The 27,446-nt window shown below is 46.2% G+C and overlaps 2 protein-coding genes across 3 annotated transcripts; one reads left to right on the top strand and one right to left on the bottom strand.

Moving 5' to 3' along the window:
• The first annotated feature begins 329 nt into the window (after nucleotides 1-329).
• LOC135823806 (nuclear mitotic apparatus protein 1-like) lies at nucleotides 330-17,713 on the top strand. 2 transcript variants are annotated; one of them, XM_065336653.1, is made up of 18 exons: nucleotides 330-477; nucleotides 895-988; nucleotides 1,679-1,771; nucleotides 2,214-2,282; nucleotides 2,768-2,830; nucleotides 3,582-3,686; nucleotides 4,533-4,693; nucleotides 5,249-5,357; nucleotides 6,853-6,974; nucleotides 7,344-7,467; nucleotides 8,217-8,372; nucleotides 8,720-8,823; nucleotides 10,056-10,119; nucleotides 10,729-10,773; nucleotides 11,005-11,138; nucleotides 13,251-13,362; nucleotides 15,975-16,194; nucleotides 17,509-17,713. In XM_065336653.1, the coding sequence occupies exons 1-17, from the start codon at nucleotides 389-391 to the stop codon at nucleotides 16,110-16,112; spliced, it is 1,782 nt and encodes a 593-aa protein (XP_065192725.1). In that variant the 5' UTR covers nucleotides 330-388; the 3' UTR covers nucleotides 16,113-16,194; nucleotides 17,509-17,713. The 2 variants fall into 2 exon arrangements, with proteins under 2 accessions (XP_065192725.1, XP_065192726.1); XM_065336654.1 differs by lacking the exons at nucleotides 15,975-16,194; nucleotides 17,509-17,713 and having other exon boundaries at nucleotides 13,255-13,362.
• Nucleotides 16,196-25,717, bottom strand: LOC135823807 (ADP-ribosylation factor 6-like). The gene is made up of 5 exons (XM_065336655.1): nucleotides 25,345-25,717; nucleotides 25,011-25,109; nucleotides 23,982-24,085; nucleotides 20,993-21,191; nucleotides 16,196-17,235 (listed from the first exon to the last, which is right to left on the bottom strand). Exons 2-5 carry the CDS (start codon nucleotides 25,090-25,092, stop codon nucleotides 17,090-17,092), a joined length of 531 nt encoding a protein of 176 aa, XP_065192727.1. The 5' UTR covers nucleotides 25,093-25,109; nucleotides 25,345-25,717; the 3' UTR covers nucleotides 16,196-17,089.
• Nucleotides 25,718-27,446: the final 1,729 nt, after the last annotated feature.

The following is a 27,446-nucleotide window of genomic DNA, read 5'->3' as shown; positions in this document are numbered from 1 at the left end:
ACGGCTTTGCATTGTTGAGTCTATCACATCAAGCATACTGTCAAATACAAGAGTTGTTACTTGAGGTGATCTTGTCTGTACTTAAAGCCCTAATCCCTGGGGATAAGTGCACCCAATGTTCACTGTTTAGTGCCTACTATCATGGTGCTTTGGTCATTGCATGATGTGTAAGCGTGCGGCAATGGTGTAAGAGCACAGTCAGTGCTGTTGTCAGCGCTATTTGCAGCCTGTGGGAATGTCCGTAAGCAGGCGCATGTTGAAGACTGGTTCTCGGTTGTGTCATGGCTGTGCATTCTATACATGTGTGTTTTGCTTCGGGAAGTAGATTGTTGAACTGGAGCAGGCACTTTCAAGTTACCAGGAGCAAGTCCAGCAGCTCGAGACGGAGATGACTGGCTCCAGGTCACAGGTGGATACTCTTCAAGAGCAGATCAGCAATCTGTGCCCACGCAGTGCCGTGGAATGTGAAAAGCAGCGGTACGCGGACAGCAATGATTTAACTTCTAACAGAATAGTGCCGCTTGGTTGATTAGAACTGCTCTGTTGCTGCTACATCAGGGCTGCCACTTGTTCCGATTTTTCAGAAAAGCTCTGATTTTACCATGTCATTCGGACAAACCGACCGAATACAATCTTCACTTTCTCACTAGGATTGTTCAAGTGCCGTAATCTGTTGTGTCATGCTCTTGAAATCCTATAAGTGCTTTAGCTTATACAATGTAAAAGGTGTGCGTCCTCCTGAACCCTTGACACCTACAGACCCATTTCAGGTTGTTTCGATAGAAAAATGGCAGCCCTGCTATATTATTGTGCCGTGCATAGATGCAAGTCTGAAGGTGGCAACTCAGTGGTATCTAATTTGCCTCGTTATCTCATCTGTACACTTAATTGCAGGCAGCTGATGCAGAACAACATACAAGATCTGGCAGCGAGTTTGGAGCAGGATAACCTCCAGCACACGCAGCACATGGACGCTATAGCCAAACTGGTATGTAGCACCAGTTGGGTTGCACAGTACAATCATGTAGAGTATTGATTCAATGATTGTTCAGTTAGTTGATGTCTGGATACCTAGTACTCTTCTGCATCTGCAATGCATTGAGCTGTACAACTGTCCAGTATACCCCAGTTGTGCGATGTGACATCCAAACTCATGAACAGTGCAGAGTAACGCTCCCTGCAGAGCCCAGTGTTTATAGTGCTACACTGCAGCAGCCCTGAGCTGTTGCGCTCATCATCTCTGCTTGTGTCGAACTTAAGCTTATATTCTAAAAATCTTAATCTTCTGTAGGAGCTACGCCAATAGTCTAGGGAGAAAGCACTGCGGTGCCTGTTCACTTGATAAAGTGAATGCAATACCGTACTATACCCTGAAGTCAGATTGGTATTGCCATCTGCTGCAGTAGTAAACAGTACGACCTGTGTTAGCACGAACACTGGAACAAGTGGCCTGTTGCCGTGAGAGACAGGTGTGATAGTTCTGATCGCAAATGATGCTCCACAAATCATGATCTGTGCCAGAAAGATCGCAGGATTATCTGCGTGCCGTTATCATGAAAATTGTATTCATCTGCACATTATGCTCTGATTTAGTTCTGCTGATGAGTTCACATATACATGTACTTGTCTATGTACTGAAATCCGTCTGGTTGTGCGCATATGCATGTGTGTGAAACAGAAAACTATCTTGCAGACAAGCCAGACCCAGGTCGCTACACTTGAAGCAGAAAACCAGAAACTGGCTGAAGAGAAATCACAACTGTGTGACGAGGTGAGTTTCACATTTTAGGTTTTTGGTTTGTGGCGGCATTGGGAGTGGGTTGGGGAGGGGAGTGCTGAGAGATACCTTTGTAAATGCCTTCCAGAATAATACACCCTGGTACCTCTTGAATGTTCCTGTCCCATGTCCTTCAATCTCATGCCAAGAATGCCGCTTTGCACATTTCAGAGTGAATTTGCTCCAATGTGTTGGTTCAACTCTAGCATGCTCCATCTTATTCATCCTGGAAAGAAATCCGAATCATTCAAGAGTGAGTTGATCTGGCAGTGGAGAAAATGCTTCGCTACGAAATACATTGTGTTCTCGCAATATCCCGGTAGCACAGCACCACGTTTCCTGTTGTCGAAACCCCCCAGCTGGGTTTGTGCGTGAGATCTCATACATGACATTGTGTGTTTATGTGTATTGTGCTCTCCTTGTGCCCTATACCCAGGTGAATACAACTGTAGAGCAGATGGCTGGTGAACATCAACGCTGGCAAGATGAGACTAACCTGTTGAAGGTACAATGTAAAGACTACCCTAATGAGGGTAGTGCATATCCGGCCTCTAGGTTATTGAATGGGGAAATTATGCAGAGTTCCTTTCACCAAGCTGCCCACCCTTGGCGTAACAAATTTCACGATCAACTCAGAAGGCAATGGGCTGCCATCACCCAATCTGTACAGTAGACAGTGTTGTGTTTACCTAGCCATAGGAGTTTGCTGGACAAAGTAATCCCTTTCCCACACAAGTGAAATCGGTGTTGGCCGCGGGAGCTTGTCACATCAAAGCGCCAACACCCTATTTCTCGTCTAGTGAAAGCCTGCTGTTTCTTTCACCTTTGGCCGGAACTGGCACTTCCGGTACTGTTTCATGGAACTTGTTTCTCAATGGCATTTTTAAGGCAATGTGTCTGTCGCGAAATCAACATGCTGTTGGTAGTTCACACAGGCAGTGAAAACATTTCAGTTCTGATTTCTGTGTGTATCACCTCAACATGCCGCAGGAGAAGCTTGCTAGCGCTGAAGCAGCACTGGAGCAAGTGCAAGTGGAGAATCAGGCGCTAAAGGTGAGCTGAAGAACAATGTGCTAGTCTATTTACTAAGCAGTGTGAAGTAATCGCCTTTCTAACAGGTGACTACTTACAATGCTGCTTGGTGTGACAGTGTGAAAGCTTCAGTACAGTTTCCCACTGTTTTAAGCCAGTGCATGCATTGCACCAGGTTCTTTTTGTGACTTCAAAGTCACTGCAGGTTTTTGTCTGTGTAAGGCTGATATGAACCTTAATTCCTCCAGCTGTCTTTCCCAAGTGAGCTTTGGGAAAAGGCTGCAGTATTTTCTCACTAGAATCGATACTAGCAGTGTGTATAATTTTATGAGTGTGTACATATTGTTGCCATATCATAGACATGTTTCCAATCTTATGCTATAGACGTGTTTAGATTGCTTTTGTATGCTGGTCTTCTGTGCCATTATCTTCATATTGTGATGGTACTTGCACTATTAGCTGCCTTTTCTCAGCTGTCCTGTTTGGAAAGTTGAATGTAAGTCTTCTCTTGACCGTGCCAGGCTTTGCCGCACTGCACTGAGCAGAGCCAAGTCATTCTGCATGTGATTACTCCGACTCCACCGTGTTGTGCCACAGCTGCGTGTGCTGCGCAGAGCTGAACTGTGCCACGTCGGCTGTGGTTGGTTAAACTGTGCAGTACCGTATTGTATGCTGCATTGTGCAATACTATACTGAGCTCACCTAAGCTATATGCTGAGTACGGCTTATTACGTTCGCATGCATATCGGCCTATCTCTTTGTGAATGACCAGGAGCAATGCGAAGCCAGTCAATTGTTGGAGGACGTCAGCCTTGATGCTAGGCAACTTACACAGGACTTACAAACTAAATGTGACGAACAAAGTGAGAAAATGAGGGTAAGTTTGATTCTAACGCTATGCGCCCGTGGTGAACTTTCTGTCAGTTGTGGAGCTTTACTCAATTGTATAATGAGGTTGTCAGGTTGACACAGTTGTCCCTGATTTACGTGTGATACATGCAGCCAACCCAAAATTAATCGTATTTGCATTGGCTCCATTATGTTGCATAGCCTGTGGTCGTTGTACTATCTTGACGTAGTAGTGTCCCTGCAGTGTGTGCTCTGGTCTTAGCATCTACTGTTGTGGACATTGAAATCCGTTGAGAAGTCAAGCAGCCACTGGACGCTGGCCTTGCAGCCGCAAGACCTGCTGGTCCATTTTTACAGCTTGTACGTGAACAACAGTGCATGTACGCGCTAAGGCAGTAAGGGTACCAGCCCCTGTCGTTCCACCGGATTTCAGTGTCACAACATTACTAAGAAAAGTACTCAGTGTAGCAAAATAGCTGCTGGAACAATGCTAAGTACACTGTGTTGAGCTCCCTTCTTTGTCCATCTCCATTTCTGCAGAAGCTAGAATTGGCCGCGAAGTCCAATTGACAATTTTCAACTTCCTGAAAAAATAACTGAACAACTTTTGATCTGAGCAGAAATTTGCACATGGTTTCCCAGGAGACCGACCAGTACTGAGCAATAAAAAATTATGAAAAAAATCAGTTTTCATGTTCGGGCCGGAAACTTTCTAAACGCCCCCTCGTACACATCCATGGCTTGTAATGTGTATATTCGCCTAATATTTGGACAGTTTGTGAGTTTGCAGGTGTGTCCCTTGCTTTGCTGATTCTGTCACAGTAAAAAAAATTCATTTCGGACTCAATGACACAGGTACTTGTTTGTCTTTTAGTTTTCCCAGCTTCAGTCTCAGCTGGACGAGAAGACTATGGAATTCAATCATACTACTGCCGTGCTAAAGGAGGTGAATGCCTCCAACCGTGACCTGAGATCAGCCCTGTCTGCGACAAGGGCTGACAGCAAGGCCAAAGCGGAGAGCTTGCGGCAAGCAAAGTGAGTGACGATGCGGGTACTGCCGGGGCCGACTCCTGCGCATGTTATACGTGGGTGGTCACGGCATGGTGTACTGTAAAAGTCTGAAATATCTCCGATGCTACTCGGGCTTGCAGCCCAGTGCAGGTGTAAAAGCGGAGCTCCGTACATATACATGTATTGTACAGTAGTGCTGGGCAAAGGGCCCGTGCCAGTGCGTTTAAAATTCTGTAGTGGGTAAGTAGGGAACGTTGGATGCATAGTCTTCCTTGCAAGACGATCATGGTAAATGATCCTCTGAGTAGCCTGGCCAAATATCTGCAGCCCGTGGTACAGCATTATTCTCATCTGCAGCTCGTGTCAAAATGCAACTTCAAGTGGATGATTGTGCTGTAGCCCTGTCTCACTTATCTGACTTCCTCGAGTATCCATTGCAGCCATGGTGGTGCATGTGAAATCTATCCACATGAGTGGTCTTACTCAGATGGGCCTCACTGAGGCTTACACCTAGCTATGTGCAAATGAGTGAGGCAACATTTATCTGCAGAACATCCTCTCTTTGTGTTTGTTTGCCAGGCTTGCTTTGGAGCAGGAGCACACGCATGGCAAGCAGCAGCTTCAGGAGTTCTTGGGCAATTTGCAGCGGGTGCAGGCTCAGCTCAAAGGCGAAGGCAAGGAGAAAAAGGTATTGTTCGTGTTCTCCATCCTAATGTGTTAACTTCAAATACAGCTGAACTCCCTTGATCCGGCGGCTTGGGATCGAAGGGTCCATGGATGTCTGAACGTTACACATGCATGTACACAGCCATTGCTGGAAAGCTAATAGTTTACTTTTGGAACATTTTCTTTAGCTTTATGCTGGTGTTGAGCCCTTCATGCATGGCTACGGGTCCACGAAAGCTGCAGGCGGACGTACAGGATGTATATCTGTTGGTGACATCATAGTTGCTATACTCGCACAGCTGTGTGGTGCGTTCAATGCCACGGTCCTTACCTTGTCATCACTACGACTCGGCACGCTTGCACACTGATCCCCTGTTTGTCGTGGTGTTTTGCCATCCACGCTGTACTGGTGCTGATTAGTGTGACCACTTTGTCAGAATCACCTAACCTCCAGAAAGCTAACTGTTTCCATGGACACGTATACAGCTAACCTTGCGAATAACGATCATCGATCTTGTATGAGGGAAGTGTCCTTATTTGCAAGTTGCCAGTATTCATGTGGATGAAAGTACATGCATGTAGTAGTCCCATGGTCACAAGGCCTGAAGATTGTGTCATTATTAAGATATTTCCACACCCCGAGGTTGTTATTCACCAGATTGAATCATGATTAGGCGAGACCAAAATTAAATCTAGATTCCCGGGCAGGACCCATGTGAAATTGGTGCGGGCGGGCGAATTTTTTTTATTTATTTTTTTCCCGTGTATGTACATGACTAAATAATGTGTGCATGCCATGTTGAACTTTTTTACCGCATTTTCCGGTAATTTTTTTTCAATTTTTTTACAGACAACAGGTACGCGGTTTACCCGTTCAATTTTTCTATATTTCGGCCAACGATGGCCCTGATCTATACATCTGGGAGTCATACAAGCTCGGGTTCGTGTGACTCCACGTCACAGATCTACTCACACGATCAGTACTGTACATGTATGAACTGTTAAAAAAATATAAAAAAATTGGCTTTGGCTCGATTTCGGTGCGGGAGGGCCCGGGAATCTCTATTTTTTTGGTCTCGCCTTATGGGACTGTGTATACTGTTATTTAAGTGCAGGAATATCTCCCAAAGAATAGACATGAATATCAGTAGAGTGAGACCTGTCTTAGGCGATCGCTCAAGGCACCTTCAAAATGATGGTCACTGTGTATAGGTGGTCTCCTTGCCCGGGCACATTTGACTGGAAATAACGTCCCTTCGTCATATGTGTAGTGGTACTCTGAGACAGGTGATCGTCCTATCAGAGCTAGTGACAGCTAGGTTGTACTGTAGTTGAATGCCATGGATATATATAACATGGGTTCATATCTGCAACAGACGTTCTGCCAATCTGTTTGGTCCTAAGTGAGACAAGTAGACACAAGTAGTTTTCAGGTGAGAAAAAGGACGACATTATCTGATTTTATATATTGATGGCGCTATCCTTTTTTCAATCTTTTCTTTTGTCGTTGTGCGAAGGCGTTGACCACTCGCCTGCAAGAGAATGAACAAGAACTGCAAAGTGTGCAGAACAAGAATGTGAAGCTCTTGAAGGATCTGAAAGACTGCAGGGCAGCCCTTGATGATGTACATCGTGAAAAGTTAGTAGAAAATGCAGTTAGTGTCTCTGTTCATACTGTTGCTCAATTGCATGAAGGCTATGGTGTGGAATACTTTTTAAATGAATTCTACCACCATGACTGACATCATCAGAATGAACTCTCGTTGGATGTCCGAAGATACAAGCCATTGGTTAAAGTACTTGAAAGAACAAGTTTCAGGAAAGGCAGGAGGTATGTAAACTTAATGCAAGCGGTTTGAGGTATACAGACAGTTCAGGCAACGAAGCAAGAAAACACTCCTTTAACCTTAATTCTACAAAACCTTTTTTCTCTGGGAGTGAAAACCTGAGTATGCCAACTTTGTATGCATCATTATACCAAACCGCTATTCTTTGACTACTCTACCAGGAAATCAGTTGCCTCGTCACTCTCAAGATCAGAAGTGGAGTGCAGTGAGCTACGCGAGTCGCTCACCAGCAAGCAGTCTCAGCTACGCCAAGACAGAGACGAGCACCTGCTGCACAGTCGACAGGTGGGTGCACGCTACAACCAGTATAGTATACCCGGTATACAGTTCCAGGATATCTGCTCAGTGTTTGAGCAGCCGCTCTTTGTTTGAGCTGCTCTATGTTTGAGCTGTTCTATGTTTGAGCTGTTCTATGTTTGAGCTTCTCCGTGTTTGAGCTGCTCTGTGTTTGAGCTGCTCCGTGTTTGAGCTGCTCTTCTCTTCCACATGAGGATTGTACTCGTCTTAGGCAAGTGGAAGTCTGAACAAATATTACCTTTAACTAGACTGTATCATCATGGCATGGACTTACCCTCCACCAGCCGCTAGATGCTGACGCAGTCCGCACAATGGCAGCGGACCGACAGGCATGGCGTGGAGCCCGCCCCACCTAACAGGACTGATTCTCATCATCGGATCCACGTGATTCCGCCAGACATGTTGTATGCATATTCGTTGCTAACGGCTTTTGTTGACGTCACTTCTGTCATTTCATTGTATCGTATTACTCTTCAGACATCAATCCTGAATGGCGTAAGCGAAAGTGGCACCCCCGCCACCTACGCGGACATGCTTTTAATAATAAAAAATAATAGACTGTATGTTAGTGAACTTTGTTTAGCGGCAGAATTAGCTGTTTTCGGTTATGTAGTCGGCAGCCACCGTTTGTTCCTTCACAATGAAGGTGTTGGGCAATGAAAGGACGCATCACTCCCAACAATGAACATTTGATAGCATTATGTATCGTGGCTTATTGTTCTTTTCTGCATCTGTAGCTGCGACACAGCCTTCAGGCTGCCAAGAACAAGGCAGAAGCTGCTAGCAAGAGGCTGCAAGATGCCACCGAGGCACTAGCTAATGCAGAGAGCCGACTGAAACAGCGTGCTGCTCAGGTCGCAAGCTTGCAAGAGCAACTCAAGACCGTGCGTAAGGTTGGTTTTCTGCAAGGTGTGTGCGCGTGTTGGGGCGCAGGATGAGGGGGGAGAGCTCCGTGAGCTGAGGGAAGAGCTCTGCAAGGTGTGTGGTGGTGGTGGGGGAGGGTATTTTTAAAACTCAAAGCTTCCTTCTCTACGTTTGGTGTTGGCCATGTGGATTATGTTAACTCCAGCATCCGAATAACATGTACCTGTACCGTTTCTGCACAGACATGGCTACATGACCGAGATGTGAAACTATGCCTTTTTCCAGAAGAATAGATCTGCTCCAGGAGGGGCCTCTCGTCTATAAATTAACCTCACCATCATAGTCATGATACTTGATATGCTGTGCGACCTTGTAGGCGTGTTCAGAGCGAGATGAAGCAGCGCAGCTGCAGCTGCAGGAGTGTAGCAAAGAGAAGGAATCTGCCCTGGAGAAGCTGTCAGAGGCCAGTGATGATACAAAGTAAGCCCACTGGCAGTCTGTGATTTCTGTCAGAAATATGATTATGATGCAGTAAAGCCTGGCAAGGCGATCACTCGGATAAGGCAACCACCTGCCCTAGTAGAACACTGAAACCAGGACCAAGGGATGCTATTTCTAGTCAATTGACCCTGTATAAGGAGACCACCTGGCAACAGAGACCTTGCTTTGAAGGTCCCATGAGCGGTCGTCTTAGACAGGTTCCACTGTACGTGCATGCGGGAAGAAGTGTGAGCTCTATCCAATGGCCTCCTGAAACTCGGGCGCGAGCAGTGGGAGTCGGGCCTGGACAGGAATAGGCATGTACTCGTACCTGCACTGCACTGGCTGTGGTTAATCTAAAAAATTAACGAACGCCACCACCCTCTAGGATCAATGCACAGATGCAGCTCCTTATCTCCAAGGATGACAGTAAATGATAAAGGTAGCCAATAGTCAATTCTGACCGTAGCGGCAAGATGTGTTAGAGACCGCTCCTGTTTCCATGAGCTCAACATAGTGAGGGTGATGGTCATCTCCTTGCCCTCGTCACCTTTGCCTCCCCAACCGAAGTCGGGTATACCCAATCCGCGCAGATGGGTCTCCTATTATTAGACGCTTGTTCGTGTTGACATCACCAAGCAAGCTTGGCTAGTCTTCGCATAAGCCAAATGAACAAAAGAAATGAGGAATGAGCGAGGCCAATGAGGTGAACACACGCCTGCAACTGCAGAACAGGCAAAAGGAATATACAGTCATGTAATAAGAAAGTCCTAAAAACATACGGGCTCTCCTATATGGGTGGAAATAATCTTCACTCGCACTGGGAATCGAACCCACAGCCTCATGTCTGGAAGGCCAATACTCTATCCACGCAGTACCAGGACTAAATTTCATTAGCGCACCTCCCTCCACGCTCATGCAACAAGGGGTCAACAACTTATGGAGTACATCAAAATAAAATAGATGATTTATAGAAAAGAAAGGACCAAGGGAGTACAAGTTACGCTATAATGTCCACTAACACTTTGTATTTCCTTGGTCCTTTTTTTTCTTTTCTATAAATTTATCCTTGGCTCTCCATCCGAGTCCATTCTTGCACAAAATAAATGATCCTTAGTTTAAAGCAATGTAAAAGGGAATCGGTGTGGTTATTATGATTGTCTAATGACTTTCTAAGATAGAGCACGAGATTTTAGTCAGCCTGTATGTTGTGTGCATGTCCCTGTGTGCAGACAACTGAGAGAGCAGCTTAGCGAGCTATCAACAATGTGCACTCGATTGGAGTCGGTCATCCAGGTGAGGAACCAGACACCAGTCCACTTGCTTTCTAGCACTGCTTGTCGCCATGACTTTGACATTCCAGTCAGCTGAAAGTGAGATTCATAAGTGTGTTTGTCCCGTTTGCCCCCCCCCCCCCCCCCCTGGAGTTCCTTAGTTTCTATGTATGATGTGGAGACGGTGTGTCCAGTTACCACTGTGGCATACGTGACTGAACGCCACACACACGCACGCGCACACACACACACACACACACACACACACACGTGCATGTCATGGCCGGTGGAATCTGACACCGGGACAATCGCGATCCTGCAGTTGCTCGCCGGCCTAACACTACGAACACCGGTCCGTGAAGTGAGCGTGTCTCTGCAGGGTATCTTGGCAGAGTGAGTTGCTTTCTTCATGAGGTGGCATTTCACGGGCAACCACTCTAGTTACTGCCTACGCGCACTGGGTTATTTTGTCTCTTCCGCATTAGTTTGGACCATTCGTAAACCAGCGCAACAAAGTCTAAGACTTCAGTAGACTTTCCCTCCTTGTGTAAACCATCTATGCGTGTGTAATGAATGCTATGGCATCATCAGTAGCGTCTCTTGGCCTTGCGTTCCATGCATCATTCTGTAGGCGTCTGCGAAGGAACTTGGCCAGCTCTTCAACTTACAAGCCAATGTGAGTATACAATCAATGTAGACTTTCTCTGCATTCAGACGTGCACCCATAGCCAGTGAATGTGCACATTGCCAAATGCAATCTGTAAGTTGCATCTCTCCTGTAAAGGGCCCCCCCCCCTGCCTGTAAGGAACAGGTGGCTATTCCATTGTAGTGTCTTATGTACATGCATAGGCTTCACTTCCTCCTTCCACGGTCTGCACACGCGTGCGTGTGTTTCGTTTCCTGTAGGCAACGGCATCATCAGATGACAACAACGTCGCTAGTCTTCGATCCAGCATAGGCCATGCGGCCAGGGTTCATCACGAACTGGTGCAGCATGCACAACAACAGCACCAGCAGTATGCGGCACTACAGAGAAGCAGGTGGGTGTAGTCATGGTGATAGTTTGCTGTCAATTGTCATATGGATACCCCCAACTCGAACATAAATTGTCAGCACTTGAAGTCGTTGTAAAAATAATAATTGAAAAATCTCCAACTTTACTGTTCCTTGCATGCAGAAGATCGTATACGGTATTTCTACAAATTAATGTAAACATGTAGTGTCTTTCTGCTTTTCTAATTGTCCGCGAACTCCAACGCAGCCACTTACATATTAAGCAAACTTCACTTCTCAACTCCAAAAACGGTCTCTTCACTGCCATTCAAGCTTGATCATCTGGGTTTTGATTAGGGCTGAAACAATTATACCGATAACTCGCATATCGATCGTTAAAGCCTGATTCATACTTCATCTCGCGTACGGGAATTCCATCGCGCGACCGTCGCGTGATGGGTTTCCCGTACGCGAAATAGTTGAGCTCAGATCAACTTTTTCGCGACGCGACGCGTTTCCCGTACGCGACATAAAGTATGAATCGGCCTTAAGAGTGCAATCGATAATCGTTAGTGTTCAAAACGAGTGCTATCGATTTTTTATGGATGCATATCAGTGACAGTATTTTTAGCCCTTGCACTCCATCTGATAGTGGATACGATTGCAATCGTGTACTTTCAAGCGCAGTAAAATTGAATTGTGGCTTTGAAAGAGATCGGGAGAGAAGACTTTGCCTTTTCGCTTCATTTGTGGGAGAAGTCGGAGATGAGAGCAGTTGCCAGAGGGTGATGATAAGATTCTTCACTCTAGAAACTACATGAAATTGCTCTACTTGAGTAGCTCATGTTGATAAAACCAGCCAGATATCTACAGATGTCAACAGTGCGGTGCCACAAATTTTTAACGTAGCAAAGGCATCATAGTCTTTCTTCATAAACTTGTGTTCGATAGAGCCGACAAGAATCGATAAAACCAATATATCGACCGTTAATGATATTAGTGGATCGTTAGGAGTTATTGAATGATCCTTTCAGCCCTAGTTTTGATCTTGTTTATGCATGGACAATATCAATACTAGAGAGGTTCCGCGCTACATACAGTTGAGCAACTTTGTATACGTTAGTGGGCGGAAAAACCCATGAATTCGCGAGTTTGCACTCCACTTGTGGAAGGTCCTAATGAGGTTTACTAGTAAGCAGACTTGATGTATTGGGAGAACATGACATGTATAAACATGATTGTCTAACTGTCCTCAAACTCCAACGCAGCCACTTACACATTTTAGGAAACTTCACTTCAAACTAAAAAAACGGTCTCTTCACTGCGATTTCAAATTAAAATTTACATCACACATTAGGCGAGACCAAAAAAAATAGAGATTCCCGGGCCCTCCCGCACCAAAATCGAGCCGAAGGCAATTTTTTTTTTTTTTTTGAACAGTCGTATTCTGTACAGTACTGATCGTGCGAGTAGATCTGTGACATGGTGTCACACGAACCTGGGCTTGTACGACTCCCTGGTGTACGACTCAGGGCTGTCGTTGGCCGAAATACAAAAGAAATTGTACGGGTACCGGTAAACCACGTACCATATACCTGTCGTCTGTAAAAAATAAATACCGGAAAATACTGTAAAAAAAAAAAGTTCAGCATGCCATGCATACACACATAGGAAAAAAAATAAAAAATAAAAATTCGCCCGCCCGCACCAATTTCAGATGGGTCCTGCCCGGGAATCTCGATTTTATTTTGGTCTCGCCTTACACCAAATTTTCGGGCCAAGCCCATCATCAGGGTCAAGGCCGTCACAGCCGCGGCCTCAGGCCACCCCACTTTTCGGCCGCTTTTTTTAGCACACTGCAACAAAGCGCGATGATCGCAGCTCAGCGCAAACGTGGCAAATCCTTATCCCCGATTGTGGTTTGTTGCAGAATCAAAAAGTCTTTCATTGTAGTTACCGTACACTGAGATGGCACCAAACGCCTGGAAATGCTTGCAATTGGCTTCAATTTTTGAATTTTTTCCGGTGGGAGGGTAATGTTTGTCCCCGATCGTAGTGTCTTCTTGGTTTGTTGCAGAATCAAAAAGTCTTTCATTGTAGTTACCGTCCCCCTTTTCCTTCAATGAAACTGTATGTTTCGACTGTGCGTGTTTGCTCAGGCAGGTAGCACCCATCGCATCTTGCAGCACATGCACAACACGCGTCCCTCAACTCCTTGCGAAATTGGACAAGGCCAAGAGCCAACTTGCAGGCACCAAGCAAATGCTACAGGTAGGCGAGGCGATCTCTACAACTCCGTAGATTGCGGAATTTCCACAGAGTTCTGCATTGTCCGCAAAATTCAGAAAACACGGTAGAATGTCTCAGGAAGAGACGAAAAATGGGTGCTGCTAAAGATTTGATGACAGTGATGCAGTCATTATGCTGATGAAATGTGCATTTTAAATAGGGGTGTAACAAATACCGTAAAGTCGCGGATAAAAGCCGGGTTTGCACACAAGCACATCGCGGATAGAAGCCTGAAAATCAAACCGGTCAAATGCATCATTATAAGCCTGTCGCGTTTAGAAGCCTGCCTTCTATGCAAGCGCGGATCGGGCAGGTCAAGAGTGCATGCGCTATGTACAGTGCATAGTAAAACTGCCGCCATACCGGTAGTCAGTGGTAGATCTACGCGTGTCGCGCGTAGAAGCCTGGCTTCTATGCAAGCCCGGACCGGCCGATGTGCATACCGGTACAAGCCTGGCAAAAATATCAGTGGTGCATATAAGGCCACACTTTGTTTTTTCTATGTTTCTCGTCATCGCCCGCGTAGGTTTTCAGAAATTTCGGAAGAAAAAAAAGTTCATACTACGTACATGTGTACAATGTATGTACGCTGCACATGCTGCAGCAGCTAGATGCGTCAATCAATAATCGTAAACGTTAGCACCACAGCATGCAGCAAAGGAGCACTCCTCGTCCGTTCTCTGCGATGAAGGCTGTCATGACGAAGCTTTCAGTCGTTCACTGGCTGAGCTGAGCCTCGTGGGTCCCAGGAACAGTAAGTCGGACGAGTTCCGCGGCAACTGGCGTCTGTGGAACGATGTCGTAGGCAGAAAATCCAAGCAATAGACGCATGGCAAGGAAAAGATGAGCAGCATGGAGACAAGAGTTTGATCAGCGGACACAAGAACGTTGAAGTAACAAAACCAAAAATTAATGACGAGTGGGAAACGTTTGTTGATGCGATAGCAGATAAATGTATGTTCTCTTCGCCATCTCGTAATCAAACTTTATGCTCTCATTGACATTGTTGCAGTTTGCCTGATATTCGTGGGCTGATGTGATAATGTAGTGCAATCATGTATGGGACTACATGTACATGATTGTACAATGTAGTACTGTGTACATGGTATACGCAGTGTCTTGTATCAATCACGCATATACATGTACATGTACATTGTAAAATGTATACAGTTTTCAGTAGAAATTGTTCTTGTTTTTTCCTTGGCTTTTGTTTTTTTCCGCCCGCCCGCGTACCTTTTGTTAAAATTTGCCGACGAGAAACATAGAAAAAACAAAGTGTGGCCTAAGCATGGTTTGCATTGAAGCCTGATGCAGAAAGCGGCTTATGTGCTTATAAGCCCGGCTTTTATCCGCGATATTACCGTACTCAATTTTCGACTTTGTATTTCTTTATTCGATTGATCAGTGCTTGAACTCTGGAACACTGCTATGACGGTAATCCTAGCTGTAACAGCCGCATTGGCGTAAAGGAAAGGAGAACTATAAGTATGGCACATTCGAGAGTAAGGACAGCGTTTAGAAGAAGGAAAAATCCGAATTGCAATACGCCTATAGAGAGAAAAGAAAACTATTCGTTCATTCACTGAACTGGTGTTAACGCAAACCAAGCGTGGAAAATCTGTCAATAAAATCCGATCGAGCGAGTCAGATTGGGCCCTGGTGTTCTTAGCATTTCAGGCTGGGCGTTTTTGGGCTCCACGTTCTTAAGCGCCCGACTCTACTGCAAGGAATTCACTGCAAGGAATTCACGAGCGGCAGGTGCAGCACTAACATATAACAGTAGAGTCGTGCGCCAAAGAACGTCCACCCTGAAATGCTAAGAACGGCGGTGTTGGTTTTCTCGCGAATCGTTTCTAAGAACGTGCAAGAACGTAGCCAGATGGCATTAAAATAAGAACGTCCCCGGCTAGCCCCGTGGAAACGTTCTTGGGTGCGCGACTCGACTGTACGTGAAGATTTTTGCAACAGCTATAAACAATGGAGTTAACGACAGTTTTACGGTGTGCACAAAATATCAGTCCATGTGGACTGGTACACCGCAAAGCCAAAGGGTTAACGTTACCATGAGACTTTACTTAGATCTACAGTCCGTTCATAAACAGATGGGCTCTGGCTCTGGAGAGCTCCCGTATTTGGCGATTTTTCGTGATTTCATCGTACACAGTGCAGTGCTGCGAAATTTGAAAAAGGGTCCAAAAAGGGTACCTGAACTGGGGTTCGAACCGCACAATGCACGTTTGCAGGCGGGGTCAAACGGCCTGGATTTTTATGGTTTTTCCCAATTCAGTGCTGTTGGGGCAAAACCTGGCCGAAATTCTATTCTTGTTATGGCTTGCTTTTTGGACAAAAAACTTCAGAAACATAATTGGAAGAGGATTCCGTAGGGGATTGCAGAAAAAAATTCTAAAAAAACTCAAAGTTTGACCCATTTATGGCCAAAAGCTAGAAGTCCATCTTTTTCTGAATGGACTGTAGATTGTGCAAATCCCGCAGTTGAAAGCTGCCGAGACAGCATAGGACTAGCAGAATCACTCCAGTTGCCAGTCTCGCACAGGAATCAAGCTACTGTTCTTTGTTACTACATGTATGTTCAGGCCAGCAGACGAATGCTGCAGCAGCTGGCAAACAGCTCAGCTGAACAGACAGAGACATTCCGCAAGCAGCTAGCCACCGCGGAGCAGGAGCTCCAAGCCCAACGCAGCGTAGCAGCAATTGCACGGAAACAGCAGTAGGGGCTCAGGCTTAGTCTGCTCATCCCAGCACGTCGTAATCACAAGCAGTACGACAGGGACGGCACAGCCAGGATAACGCAACGTAAGTGGACAATATTTATACACATTGTTCCTGTCCCTCCAAAAGACCAAACAAAAACAAAAAACAGTATTGTTCAAGCACGGTAGCTATTGTGGTCTGCAATTCAATGACAGATAGAAACTCTAACGATAAAATACACATCCAGAGATACAAAAAAATCAGCAACATTTCAAAGAACCAAAAACCAGAAATCCTAATCTTCCACTGCAAATTTATTTGATTAAATACGAATGGAAGAGGAATGCTTTGGGAAATCAGCGGGCGCACTTGTACGCACACAGGATTGATCCTCGCAAAGCATAAATATAAAACATGACTTGTGAGAATTGGAAAACAAAACACAGAAGAAAGAGACGAATTGGCCTACGGAAACCACAGTTGGTACATATTTGGGCTCGTTGTTTCAAATTAAGACACTCGCTTGTATGACACATTTACTATTCTTTGAGGGTAGCGTATTGCTTGGCATATCAATAAAGCAATGTTCACAGTGAATGAGGGGTAAACAAAACTGTACAGGTGGACAGAGCCAAAAATCTGGCACATATCAACTGGTAAAGTTTGGTAGGTGCTGGTCGTGGAAAAGCAGGCAAATTGTATAAGCAGATAGCAAGGTTTGATGCACCGTGGGTAAACTGGAAAGATAGAGAGAGATAAGAGGAGAAAGACGCCAAGAACAACGTACAGTACACCGTGCTGCGGGGGAATAGTAGCGCTGGAGCATTGTGTACCACGTTGTAAAAGGCAGTTATCATGAGGTTGTGTGTGTGTGCATGCCAGGGCGTGTGGCGGGTGAGATGGATGTGGTGGGTCCATGATGGCGGAAATGAGAGGTAGGGCTTGCTGGTTCGTTTTTCGTTGTGGCTACTACTACGAACCGTACAATAAAAAATCCTCACTTAGCTTTCTGGTTTGCAGACAACCAGGTTAACCCTTCATATAGACCATCTCCCGTCGTTGCACATGACGGTTGAACGTACCACGTCCGGTCACGGAGTTTTGTAAGGCCTAGCTTTTCTTGCACTTCGTGTGGCTTCATGGCTATGCAGAACAGAGGTGAAAACAAAACAAAAAGCAGACAGGCAACATAAGTATAGAAATGCATGTACATCATGGCAAGGGGAAACCATCATCCACAAGAGAGAGAGAGGGAGAGAGGGACAGAGAGAGAGGGACAGAGAGAGAGAGAGAGAGGAGAGAGGTGTGTGCGCGCACATAAGGAGCAAGAAAAAGTACGCTTCCTTTCCTTCCCAGTGACAAGAACGAAATTAAATTGATCCCTGTAGACCTTTTTTTGTGCCCTGTCCTGTCCAGGAACATCGTAATATACGAGGTGCATTTCCAGGAGAACCGGCCATAACTACATTAATTATTTTTCCAGAATTCTATAAAATGTCATACCACCAATGTTTCTCGTGCAGTTTTGATACACACTTTTAAATGCACATTCATACTGACCAACCAGAAAAAATCTCAATCCCTCAATCACCAAAACACGTGAAAAAGCGCTTTCCTCGCCAAAAAACGTTGGACGGCACTTTGCGTGCAGCACAGTTCGACCCTGCAGTGCAGTTTGATCAGTCAGCACGCACACCTGTCGGTGCAGATCACGCAGGCTAGGCTGGTCTTGTGTACAGTTCGAAGTGTGAGTGTGTACCGTACATTTTTGAAGGCGTCCCTGGAGTTTTTAGGAAAAAACCTTGATCAGACAAAAATGTGACTTTTCCGGGAGTTTGCTTGGAATCCCGGAGCAATGTTGATTTACCGGGATTTTCCCGTGAAAACCGGGAGGGCTGGCCTGTATGTATGTTGGGCACAGGCGAGCTTTGACACCTGTCCAAGCAGGGACTGGCCACAAGACGTTCCAAGTACTTGCTGACACAGGACAGCATAGGAAGGGTTCCTTTGTCGTTGAACACGTTACAGGTCAACTCTACTACGTAAAAGTAATTTGGGGGCTGAACAGAATTTTTGTGTCCAAGAACATTTTCTTGTCATGTTCATCGGTTGGATTTACCGGTACGATACAATCTACTCTCGATAAGTCTCACACTCGATCCCAAGAGATAAAAATGCGTGAGTGACTTATTGTGAGTGGAGGATTTATTACTGCAAAAGTGCACGACTTCTCTGCTAGTAGACAATGAAAAACAAGCAATTAAATCATTAGCAGTGCAAAGTGAACATGTTTAGTCGTAACAAGTAATAACACAGTGAGAGCTGTGTAACGTGAGCATGAGATGTACTGGAGAACGACGTGTGCATAACGTAGGTAAAGAAAAACACGCTTTCACCTTGGTTATTCAGGTTTCTAGTCAAGGTCAAAATAGGAGGGGAAACAGTAATGTTACCCCGTAACCCATTTTCTAAAATTGTCTTGCCATGCAAAATGCAGCAACGTACAGGTGGCGAACCCCCAACTTTACCCCGACAAGTGTGCATATGAACCAGCATTACGTTACCAACATCGACTGCATTTTCGCATGAAAAAAAAATAGTGTTGAAACGAGCATATACATCGTAAAATATTCTACGAATCCCCGGTCAACATGTACTGCCATGTGTACGGAGTGCGGTGTACGGTGTTCGTTAGTGCAAACGAGCTGGCCGCACAAACGAGCCGAGTTTCTGGCGAGCGAGCTAACGAGTACCCGGTGAGATCGTTTCAACACTAAAAAAAACCCCACCTAAAATCGACAAATAAGTGGGAAGTGGGGCACTTTTTCACAGGAGGGCGCTAGTAGGACCTCTCAATCATGGACACCCTAGAGACAAGATGTGTCTATCCTGTATTGTGAGGTGCCCAGATTACAGAATTCGTTTTCACTTGATCGTAAAAGGCAGCTGAAGGTGGAGGTGTCCATAATGGTGGACGTTTGTTCTGTTGCAAATTTAAAAAATCTGCCACTGACCTCAAGCTTTACAAAAGATGACGAAGCTCAATGAATCGAAATGGGAATGGGATAAACTTCAAATTGAAAGAAGGTCAGAAAAGCGAGGAAAAAACGCCAAACCCACCAGGACTTGAACGTGGGACCTTGATGTCATGAGCAATTCTTTAACCATCTGAGCTATGGGATCAGCCAAACCTAGAAGGCGCCGGCAAGTTTTTCATTCCAATGGCAGCTCACATATGTGCCACAAAATTAATACTGATGACACTTAGGTCTTTTTCCCTATCCTGGTGGACCAACCGCGGTTAGTTTCTGGAACGCACTGCCAGAGGTGACAGAAAGAGGTTAAAATGGGAATGGGATAAAGTTCAAATTCAAGGTAAACAACCAGGGGAAGCAAACTGCCACAAAAGCGAAAAATGCCAACCCCACATTTTTTGGAGTGAAAAATAATTTGTCTGCGCCTTCTAGGGTCGGCCCGGTCCCATAGCTCAGATCAAGAGTACATACTGTCGTGGACATGGATATCCGGTCGCACGTCTAGCGGCCCCATGGCGCTGGCCATGCAGGCGTGGGTAAGCAGTACATGTATGACATTGCCCTGCAGCGCGCTGGTCGCTTCGGATCAACATGACTGCCTGTGCACTGTTCTTTATGCACTGAGGGCGCCGGCCCCGGTCAATCCACTGGATTTCCATGTCCGCGACAGTACTACTAGTAAGCCCCAAGGGTGTGAACTGCCTGTACACTACAACCTGAACCCAGTGCTGCGGCGGCAGAACTTACATCACATGACATGGTTCAATAGGTTAAGCTGGCAAACAGTGCAAAGTGACCACAAGAGCGTTGAACCCAAAGCACGCAACCCTGTATCTTCATACACAGGGCGCAACTAATGTTTACGAGTTGGTCACGTGATATGAAGTTCTGCTGTCGCAGACCCCATAGCTGCAGAAGCACACTCTTAGGGTTATGTACTCTTGCTGTTATGGTAAGAGCATTGCTCATGACAAGCAAGGTCCTAGGTCAGAGTCCTGGTGGAGTTGGCATTTTTTTTATAGACTTTCTGGCAGTTCGCTTCCCAGTATACTTTAAATTTGTACTTTATCCCATTCCCATTTCAATTAATCTCTTCCTTTCACCTCTGGTAGTACTGTCGCGGACATGGAAATCCGACCGAATGACTCAGGACCGCTGCCCTCACTGTGTACAGAACGTTGCATGCAGTGCACGTGTTGATCGTACACGTACTCACGGCTGCATGGCCAGCGCACTGGGCCGCTTGACCTCTGATCGGATTTCCATGTCCACAACAGAACATTCCAGAAACTGACCATGGTTGGTCGCCCGGGGTAGGGGAAAGGATCCAAGTGCTACCAGTATGTGCGACATGCGTAGTGAGCTAGCTGCCTTTGGAGTGAAAAGCTCGTTGAATCCATGTTCCTTATTTCAGTTATTTGGCTAGGCACAGAGCTCAAATGTGACTACATGGTGTAGTTTCAGCGCCATGATTGCACATGTTCTACACATAGTGATCACGCACGTACTCTGATAAGACCTACCGTATTTTTCGGAGTATAGTGCGCACCTTTGTATAACGCACACCCCCAATCTTCATTGTGGGGGGGGGGGGTGCACACTTCAATCTTCATTGAAGTACATGCATTTCATATTCGGAGCATAGTGCGCACCTGCAATTTAGGGCCTAAAATAGCACATCTAAAGTGCGCACTATACTCCGGAAAATACGGTACACAAGCCAGGTGTTAACCTCCCTTTCACACTCCCTCCCTACTTGTAGATAACAAAGCACTTCCGGCATCAAATTCACCAAACTCGGAGAGATTTCATCGAGCAGCACGGTACGTATACAGCAACACAGGCAGACAGCACCACACACTTACCATCGGGGATATCTTGCTTGTTAGCGAATATAAGAATTGTTGCGTCGCGCATTTCTCTGTCGTTGATGATCCGGTGAAGTTCCTGCTTCGCCTCATCAATACGATCACGATCCGCGCAGTCAACGACGAATATCAGACCTTGCGTGCCTGTGTAGTAATGTCTCCACAGGGGTCGGATTTTGTCTTGTCCGCCGACATCCTAAAGCAAAAATAGAAAGAAAGATTTAGCAAAATGTTCGTTTCAGAGGGAGGGGAGGGGGTCCGAGTACGAAATGAACAATGTTCGTTTCAGAGACAACAAAACTTTTGCGACGACCCCTAAGAATCACACTTTATCACACACGATTGGGGACGTTGTATAGCTCTACGCTTGCAATGGCCAAAGAGTGAAGGTCCTAATGCCCTAGTTGCCAACTGGTCACCTACGAAGTGCTCCATGGCACTTTGATGGCAGGCAGTGACATGCTGCTAAGAGGTGCCTCAAACATTCCCCGCCATTAATATTACCAAGAGTGCACAACCCCCAAGAGTATGCAACTGCCTGCACAACCTCTATCCAGTGCTGCGACGGAAGAACATCACATAACAAGACATGGTTCAAAAGGTCATGCTGACAAACAGTGCGAAGTGATCAGGAGACAGTTGAACCCAAACAGGGTTGCGTACAACCCTGTATCTATCATGCACAGGGTACAAATAAGGTGTACGGTTTATCACGTGATGTGAAGTTCAGGGGTCGCACTTGTGTACTTAGACATCGCAGCCATTTTTGATTCATCACGCACGCAGCACGTGCGCGTCAGGGTCGTGCAGCCAATCAGAGTTACGGAAAATTCAAAGTATCGCAATATTTGGGCGATTTGTAAAGGGTTCCTTGGCAGCCGTTTATCTAGCTACGGCGTTGAAAATCGCAGGGCTGCTTTTACGGCCAAGTACGCGGACATCTATCGAAAGAAATTTTGAAATCGGTCAAGTAGAAGGGAAATCCGTGTGTAGGGCTTTTTCTGAGCGTTGTCGCCCTGCTTTCCAGTATTCTGACAGTAAATCTATGTCGTTGAGGAAAAAAATGATTCGGTAGATTTACGGAGGAGATTCTAATAAAGAAAATGAGCCCTCGATCATCGAAATCGGAGAAGAGATGGCTGCCAAGGAACATTTTGAAGACTGCACTGACGGCCCGGCGCGAGCCGCTCGCGCGATCGCGCAGTGTTGGAAAGTACATGTACTTGGACTGCCTTCGAGTTTATTTGGTGCGCGACTGCGCGGACGGGATCAGAATGATCTGCCTGCTGCAACGCTTTGCCCTGTGTCTTAGTTTTGGAACAATGTTCATGTACATTCATTGCTTTCTTTCTCCAACTCGGCGATGCTGCGTTGCTGGACCATGAAGACTCCAAGACCAACTCCAAGCCGACACCGTGCGATTGTGATGTTTGTGTCACAGGTATCATACAAGTGCAGTCCGTGCAGTACGAAAAGTACCGATACGAGTGACATAAAACAAGAAAACCATACCATCAGTAAGTCCCGATAGGATCGCTTTCCGTAGCAGGTGTACTCGTTGCTGGAATACTCCTTGCGGATCGAAGCAACTTTGCAAACAGAACGTCTTCCTCCTGAGAAATACTCCACTCGCATGATTCCCACGGTCGTTGTTCTGAGTATTGACACGCGAATTCAAAGCGGGAATACTTGCGCGCAAGCCTTAGACTTCCACTTACCAGTAAGTTTGCTGTTGTGACTTACAACTAAATGGAAGTCTATTTTGAAAGGAGAACGGGGAAAGAGAACATCGCCGTGTCAAAACAAGAACGGTATCAGTGAAGAAGAAACTCTGTTCACAGAAACCTGCAGGTCTTGATCACATGTAGCTTTGTAGCGCTTGTACAGTTTTGTATGCAAACAATGCATTGAGAACCACACACGTGATCCAAAAGAGCACGCGTCGCGCATGCAGTCAAAAGCAAGATGGCCGCGATGTCGAGAGCTGATCATGATACCAAGTGCGACCCCTAAAGTTCTGCGGTCGCAGACACCATAGCTGGAGTTGCACACTATTGGGGGCTATGCACTCTTGGCACTACATGTACTACTACCATGCAAGTCAGCAATCACTCTGCAAGCCAGCTAGTGATGCTTTATCCGAGTACATCCAGCATTGACTGCCAACCTTATGTAGCATGCATTGGCAAAGCTTCTCATGAAAACTGCTTTGCGTCGTTGCCCGATCTGCCAGCTTGTCCCATTCACCTATCGCTGAACTCCAACAGATGAAGAAGCTCTAATGGATAAGCCACTGGCAGCTTTCTCCCTGCGTCTCGACTCCCCCCCCCCCCCCTGCCTTCGCTCAAAAAGGACAGACCCAACTTCACAAACAGAGCCACACGCACGCACACACACGCGCATGACGCGCACGAGCATACAGAAAGAGATAGATAGAGACCAACACAGAGAGAGAGAGAGAGAGAGAGAGAGAGAGAGAGAGAGAGAGAGAGAGAGAGAGAGAGAGAGAGAGAGAGAGAGAGAGATCAATAAAGGGCAGTGGACCAGGGCTAGCCCAGTGGTCCAGGGCACTATAATATGGACGTAGTCAACCTCGTGAGTAACAAACCGGGTAAACAACTCGCGAACTACGGCAATGTCTTTAGACCCAGTAGCCATTTGACTGCATACTTTAACCTCGCGAATGGATAGCAACACAGTTCTCATGCCCAATCGAGGGTGATTATTCAGGAGGTTGACTGTAGATACTGCACTAACTCGGCTGGAAGCCAGTGGCTTGCATATGGTAGGTGTCAGGGACAAGAAAGGAGGCACATCACGCAGGTGCATGGCACACGAAGAATTTCTTTTTCTGTCAGATATGCATGAGTTAGTGACTGTGTGTGTGTGTGCGTGAGTGCGTACGTGTGTGTGTGTGCATGTAGTGTGTGTGTGTGTGTGTGAGAGAGAGAGAGAGGGAGAGGGAGGGAGATCAAGAAGAACTTACCCAAACATTGAATTTGATGTTTTTGTACGTAACCGTTTCAACGTTGAATCCGACTGTCGGGATTGTCGTTACAGACTGACCAAGTTTTAGTTTGTAAAGAACAGCTGAAAACATTGCCAAGTCAAGGAATATACTACAGGCAAATTCGAGTTCATACCACCGCACGCACGAGATAGGATAATATTGAGTGGGAATGGAAGCACGCAAATATGACAGAAGTAAAAACCACACTGGCTATCCAAAACAAGCACAACTTCGTTTGCACCAAGTCAAGACCACAGGCCTAGCATCAATGGTGTGTGGTAACTTTTCTTTCGATAGTGTTGAATTATTAAAATTAATATCACTTGTCTAAACCCCAGCGCCTTTCAGGACACCAGATGAATGTATCATCACTCAACAATTTAAATCACTACTGACCAGGTCAGTGGATCTTTTGCACAGACCCAATCACCTCCCAAACATGCACTGTCAGTTCACGACTATTATTTTTAGACTTACAAACATGGATGAATGCTAGGTATGAAGCCCTTGCAGCAGAACAATTGTCGTTAGCCTTCGAAATAGCAACGAACACGAAGCCCAGCAAAGAACTCGGACTGATAACAAAGAATACTGCTCTGAGATAGATGTACGGTCCAGTTCAATTCAAAACCCAAACTCAACTGTGAACAATGCACAACCTTGCTTTTATTGCAGCTAATGAGAAAGCGGATCACAGGAAATTCATGCTTGGACTTGAGGCTAACTGACCGGCATGAACCGTAGTCTAGGAAAGATACGGTTCCTCACGAAGCTTCCTGACTGAAAGCATTGAGGCCAACATACACAGATAACAGTGCTACTCACTAACGAATGGTCCTGACAGGACCAACGCAAACCATTCGAAACAGCAAATACCACTATTCGAAAACTACACTCGCCACAGCTTTCACGAATCTTCCTTGAACAGCCATACTAAACTAACAAGTAGTAAACAAAGCAAGCACACACTATCTTCTACATTGAGAGAGTAATTGTTGAGGATACTAGTCTTTCCAGCAGCATCGAGACCAAGCATCAAAATGCGCATTTCTTTGTTGCCGAAGATCTTCGACAACGCCTTTCCCATGGCTGCGGCGGTACCAGCTACGAAACAACACAGCACATCATCACCTTGAGCTCACGGAGAAGAGCAATGGAGCTTCTGTGCCTCAAAATCAGGACTTCAGCAGAATGCGTGCGTGCGTACATCAATTTGTGGGAAGCTCTACACAAACTATCTCGACATTACAACATACAAGACTTCCTTTACCTCGAAAAATGGCTAGCTACAAGTAATCTCCTAGAATTGAGGCGGAAGCATACTCATTAGACTACTTACTAGGGCCTCCGAATAAAACTCCTCGCCGCCAACAGGACACGAACAGATTATAAATCCAACAGCGGGCAAAGGCTGCCAAACAACAGCTGCGCTCGTCGGAGTCAGGGCTCACGCAAAAACTCGCATAGTTGCAAGCAGGCGATTGAAACGCTCTTTGAGCTACCAATACAGCTTCCCACTACTCGGCAATGAAACTCTGAGAAAGGAACCCAACGAAGTAAATTGTTCGATTGGCTAAACTGGCTCAGGCCAAAGTTCATGCAAGCACAATTCACTTGCACACGGCAGTAACCCAAACAGTCCTCTTCGGCTGCAGACGCTTGCATCCAAAACGGCAAAAGTAACTGCTGATGATCTGGTCTGTTGAGTGAGTGCATGCCGCACATCCACGCACAGAGATATCAGTGCATGAAGGTGATCGTGATCACTGTGGTGATGATGTGTTCGAACCAGAAGTCCAGATGCAGAGTGTCAGGGAGTACTGAAAAACCGTTTTTTCAGTACACCGAAATAATTCGAACGACCACGCGTGCAGACGAGATCTACGATCGTGTACGACATACTGATGTCTTGAGTCTGTGCATGCATGCAGTAGACCTGCGACTGCGAGGCTACGGTACGGGGGTCGGTACCGGTACTACTGACTAGACTGTGTACTGCTGTAGCGCCTACGACTACGTAGGCTACGACTCACTCTAGATCTACAGAGTGCAGTGGATGTACGATTGTCCTTCACTGCTTCACTTCAGTTCAGCCAGGCGCAGGCTAGGCCGGCTGCAGATCGATAGAAATCAGGGAGTAGTAAAATACATTTACTTTACTACTCCCTGATAGAAATACATAATCCTACACAGTTGCGAGGGCATGATGCTCTGATCAGGCCCGAGGTCTGTGAGTGATCTTGCCCGAGGTCGCGACGCCCAAGGGGCGTAGCCCCGAGGGCGTCGCGACCGAGGGCAAGATCACTCACATGACCGAGGGCCTGATCAGAGCGGCATGCCCGACGCAACTGTGTAGGATTGCGCTTCAGACAAGGCCCACCTCACAAACAACAAGGCCCAGTACAGTACAGAAAGAAAGCCTTGACGGCAAATGAGTTGATGTCACATTGTGTGCAGTGACCATCACAAACAGCTATTTGTTTCAACGGTCGGAACTTTCCAGTTTTGAGATGAAAGTATTCAAGTACAGTGAAGGCAGTAGTAACGTTAGTACCAGTAATATGACGGATTCGGAATAAACCCGTTCTTCGAGTTAGATGATTGCCAGAGTAAGGTTCAAATGCGAGTGCTGAGAAGCTGCAGCCTTAGGGCAGGTACAACATGTACTTGTGGAGGTCTGCTTCCCTTGTGTACTTTTCGCCGCGAGAAACAGGACCAGCTGCAAGGTCGGTTGGCGTTTCTGGTCTCCCTGCAGACGTTCAAGACAGTAGTGAGTATATAATCATTTTGGAGAAGGGAGACAAATTTTTAGTCCTCGTCGTCGGAGATGTTGCCCAAGGCAAGGACTTCGAAAAATGGTAAATGCGCATGTGCGGCGCGATGCTGTGCGACTGCTGTTCTTGACCGGCTAAGCGGTCAAGATCGACTGATCTTGACTGCTTATTCTGGCCGCTCATTGGCCGTCTCCTGGCAACAAGCACGTGCCATGTCTGAACTCCAGACCAGACTGGCATGCCAGAGATCTGGCGCTCTTGACAGTCTAGTCTTGTGTGAGTTTGTGGATTAGATCGCTAGCAACGCTAACGTCAACGGCATGGAGCCTTGCAGAATTAGAAGGCAGCGCAGGCGCGCAGCGCAACGCGCCCTGGCCCTGCTGCTGCCGCGGACCGCGTAGCGGGCGTACTTACTCTGATCTGCCTGCTCTACGTGCAGTGCACGTGCATTCCAGAGACCTGACATCATCAATAACCGTTTTTGTGCCCATGCAATTGATGCAAATCATGAAACCTCTTCCGGCGCCATAAATAATTGCATAAGGCATGCATGTACTTGTATTGCCGTAGATCTAGCATGTCACAGTGTACGGGTACTACAATTGTAGTAGTAAGTACAGTCAACACAATCATGTAGTAGAGTCCCTGCACTTGAAACAAGTAATGT

This window comes from Sycon ciliatum, chromosome 8, assembly GCF_964019385.1.
Source record: "Sycon ciliatum chromosome 8, ocSycCili1.1, whole genome shotgun sequence".
Taxonomy (NCBI): domain Eukaryota; kingdom Metazoa; phylum Porifera; class Calcarea; order Leucosolenida; family Sycettidae; genus Sycon; species Sycon ciliatum.
The sequence above is the reverse complement of the archived record's forward strand: the minus strand, read 5'-3'. Positions and strand labels throughout refer to the sequence as shown.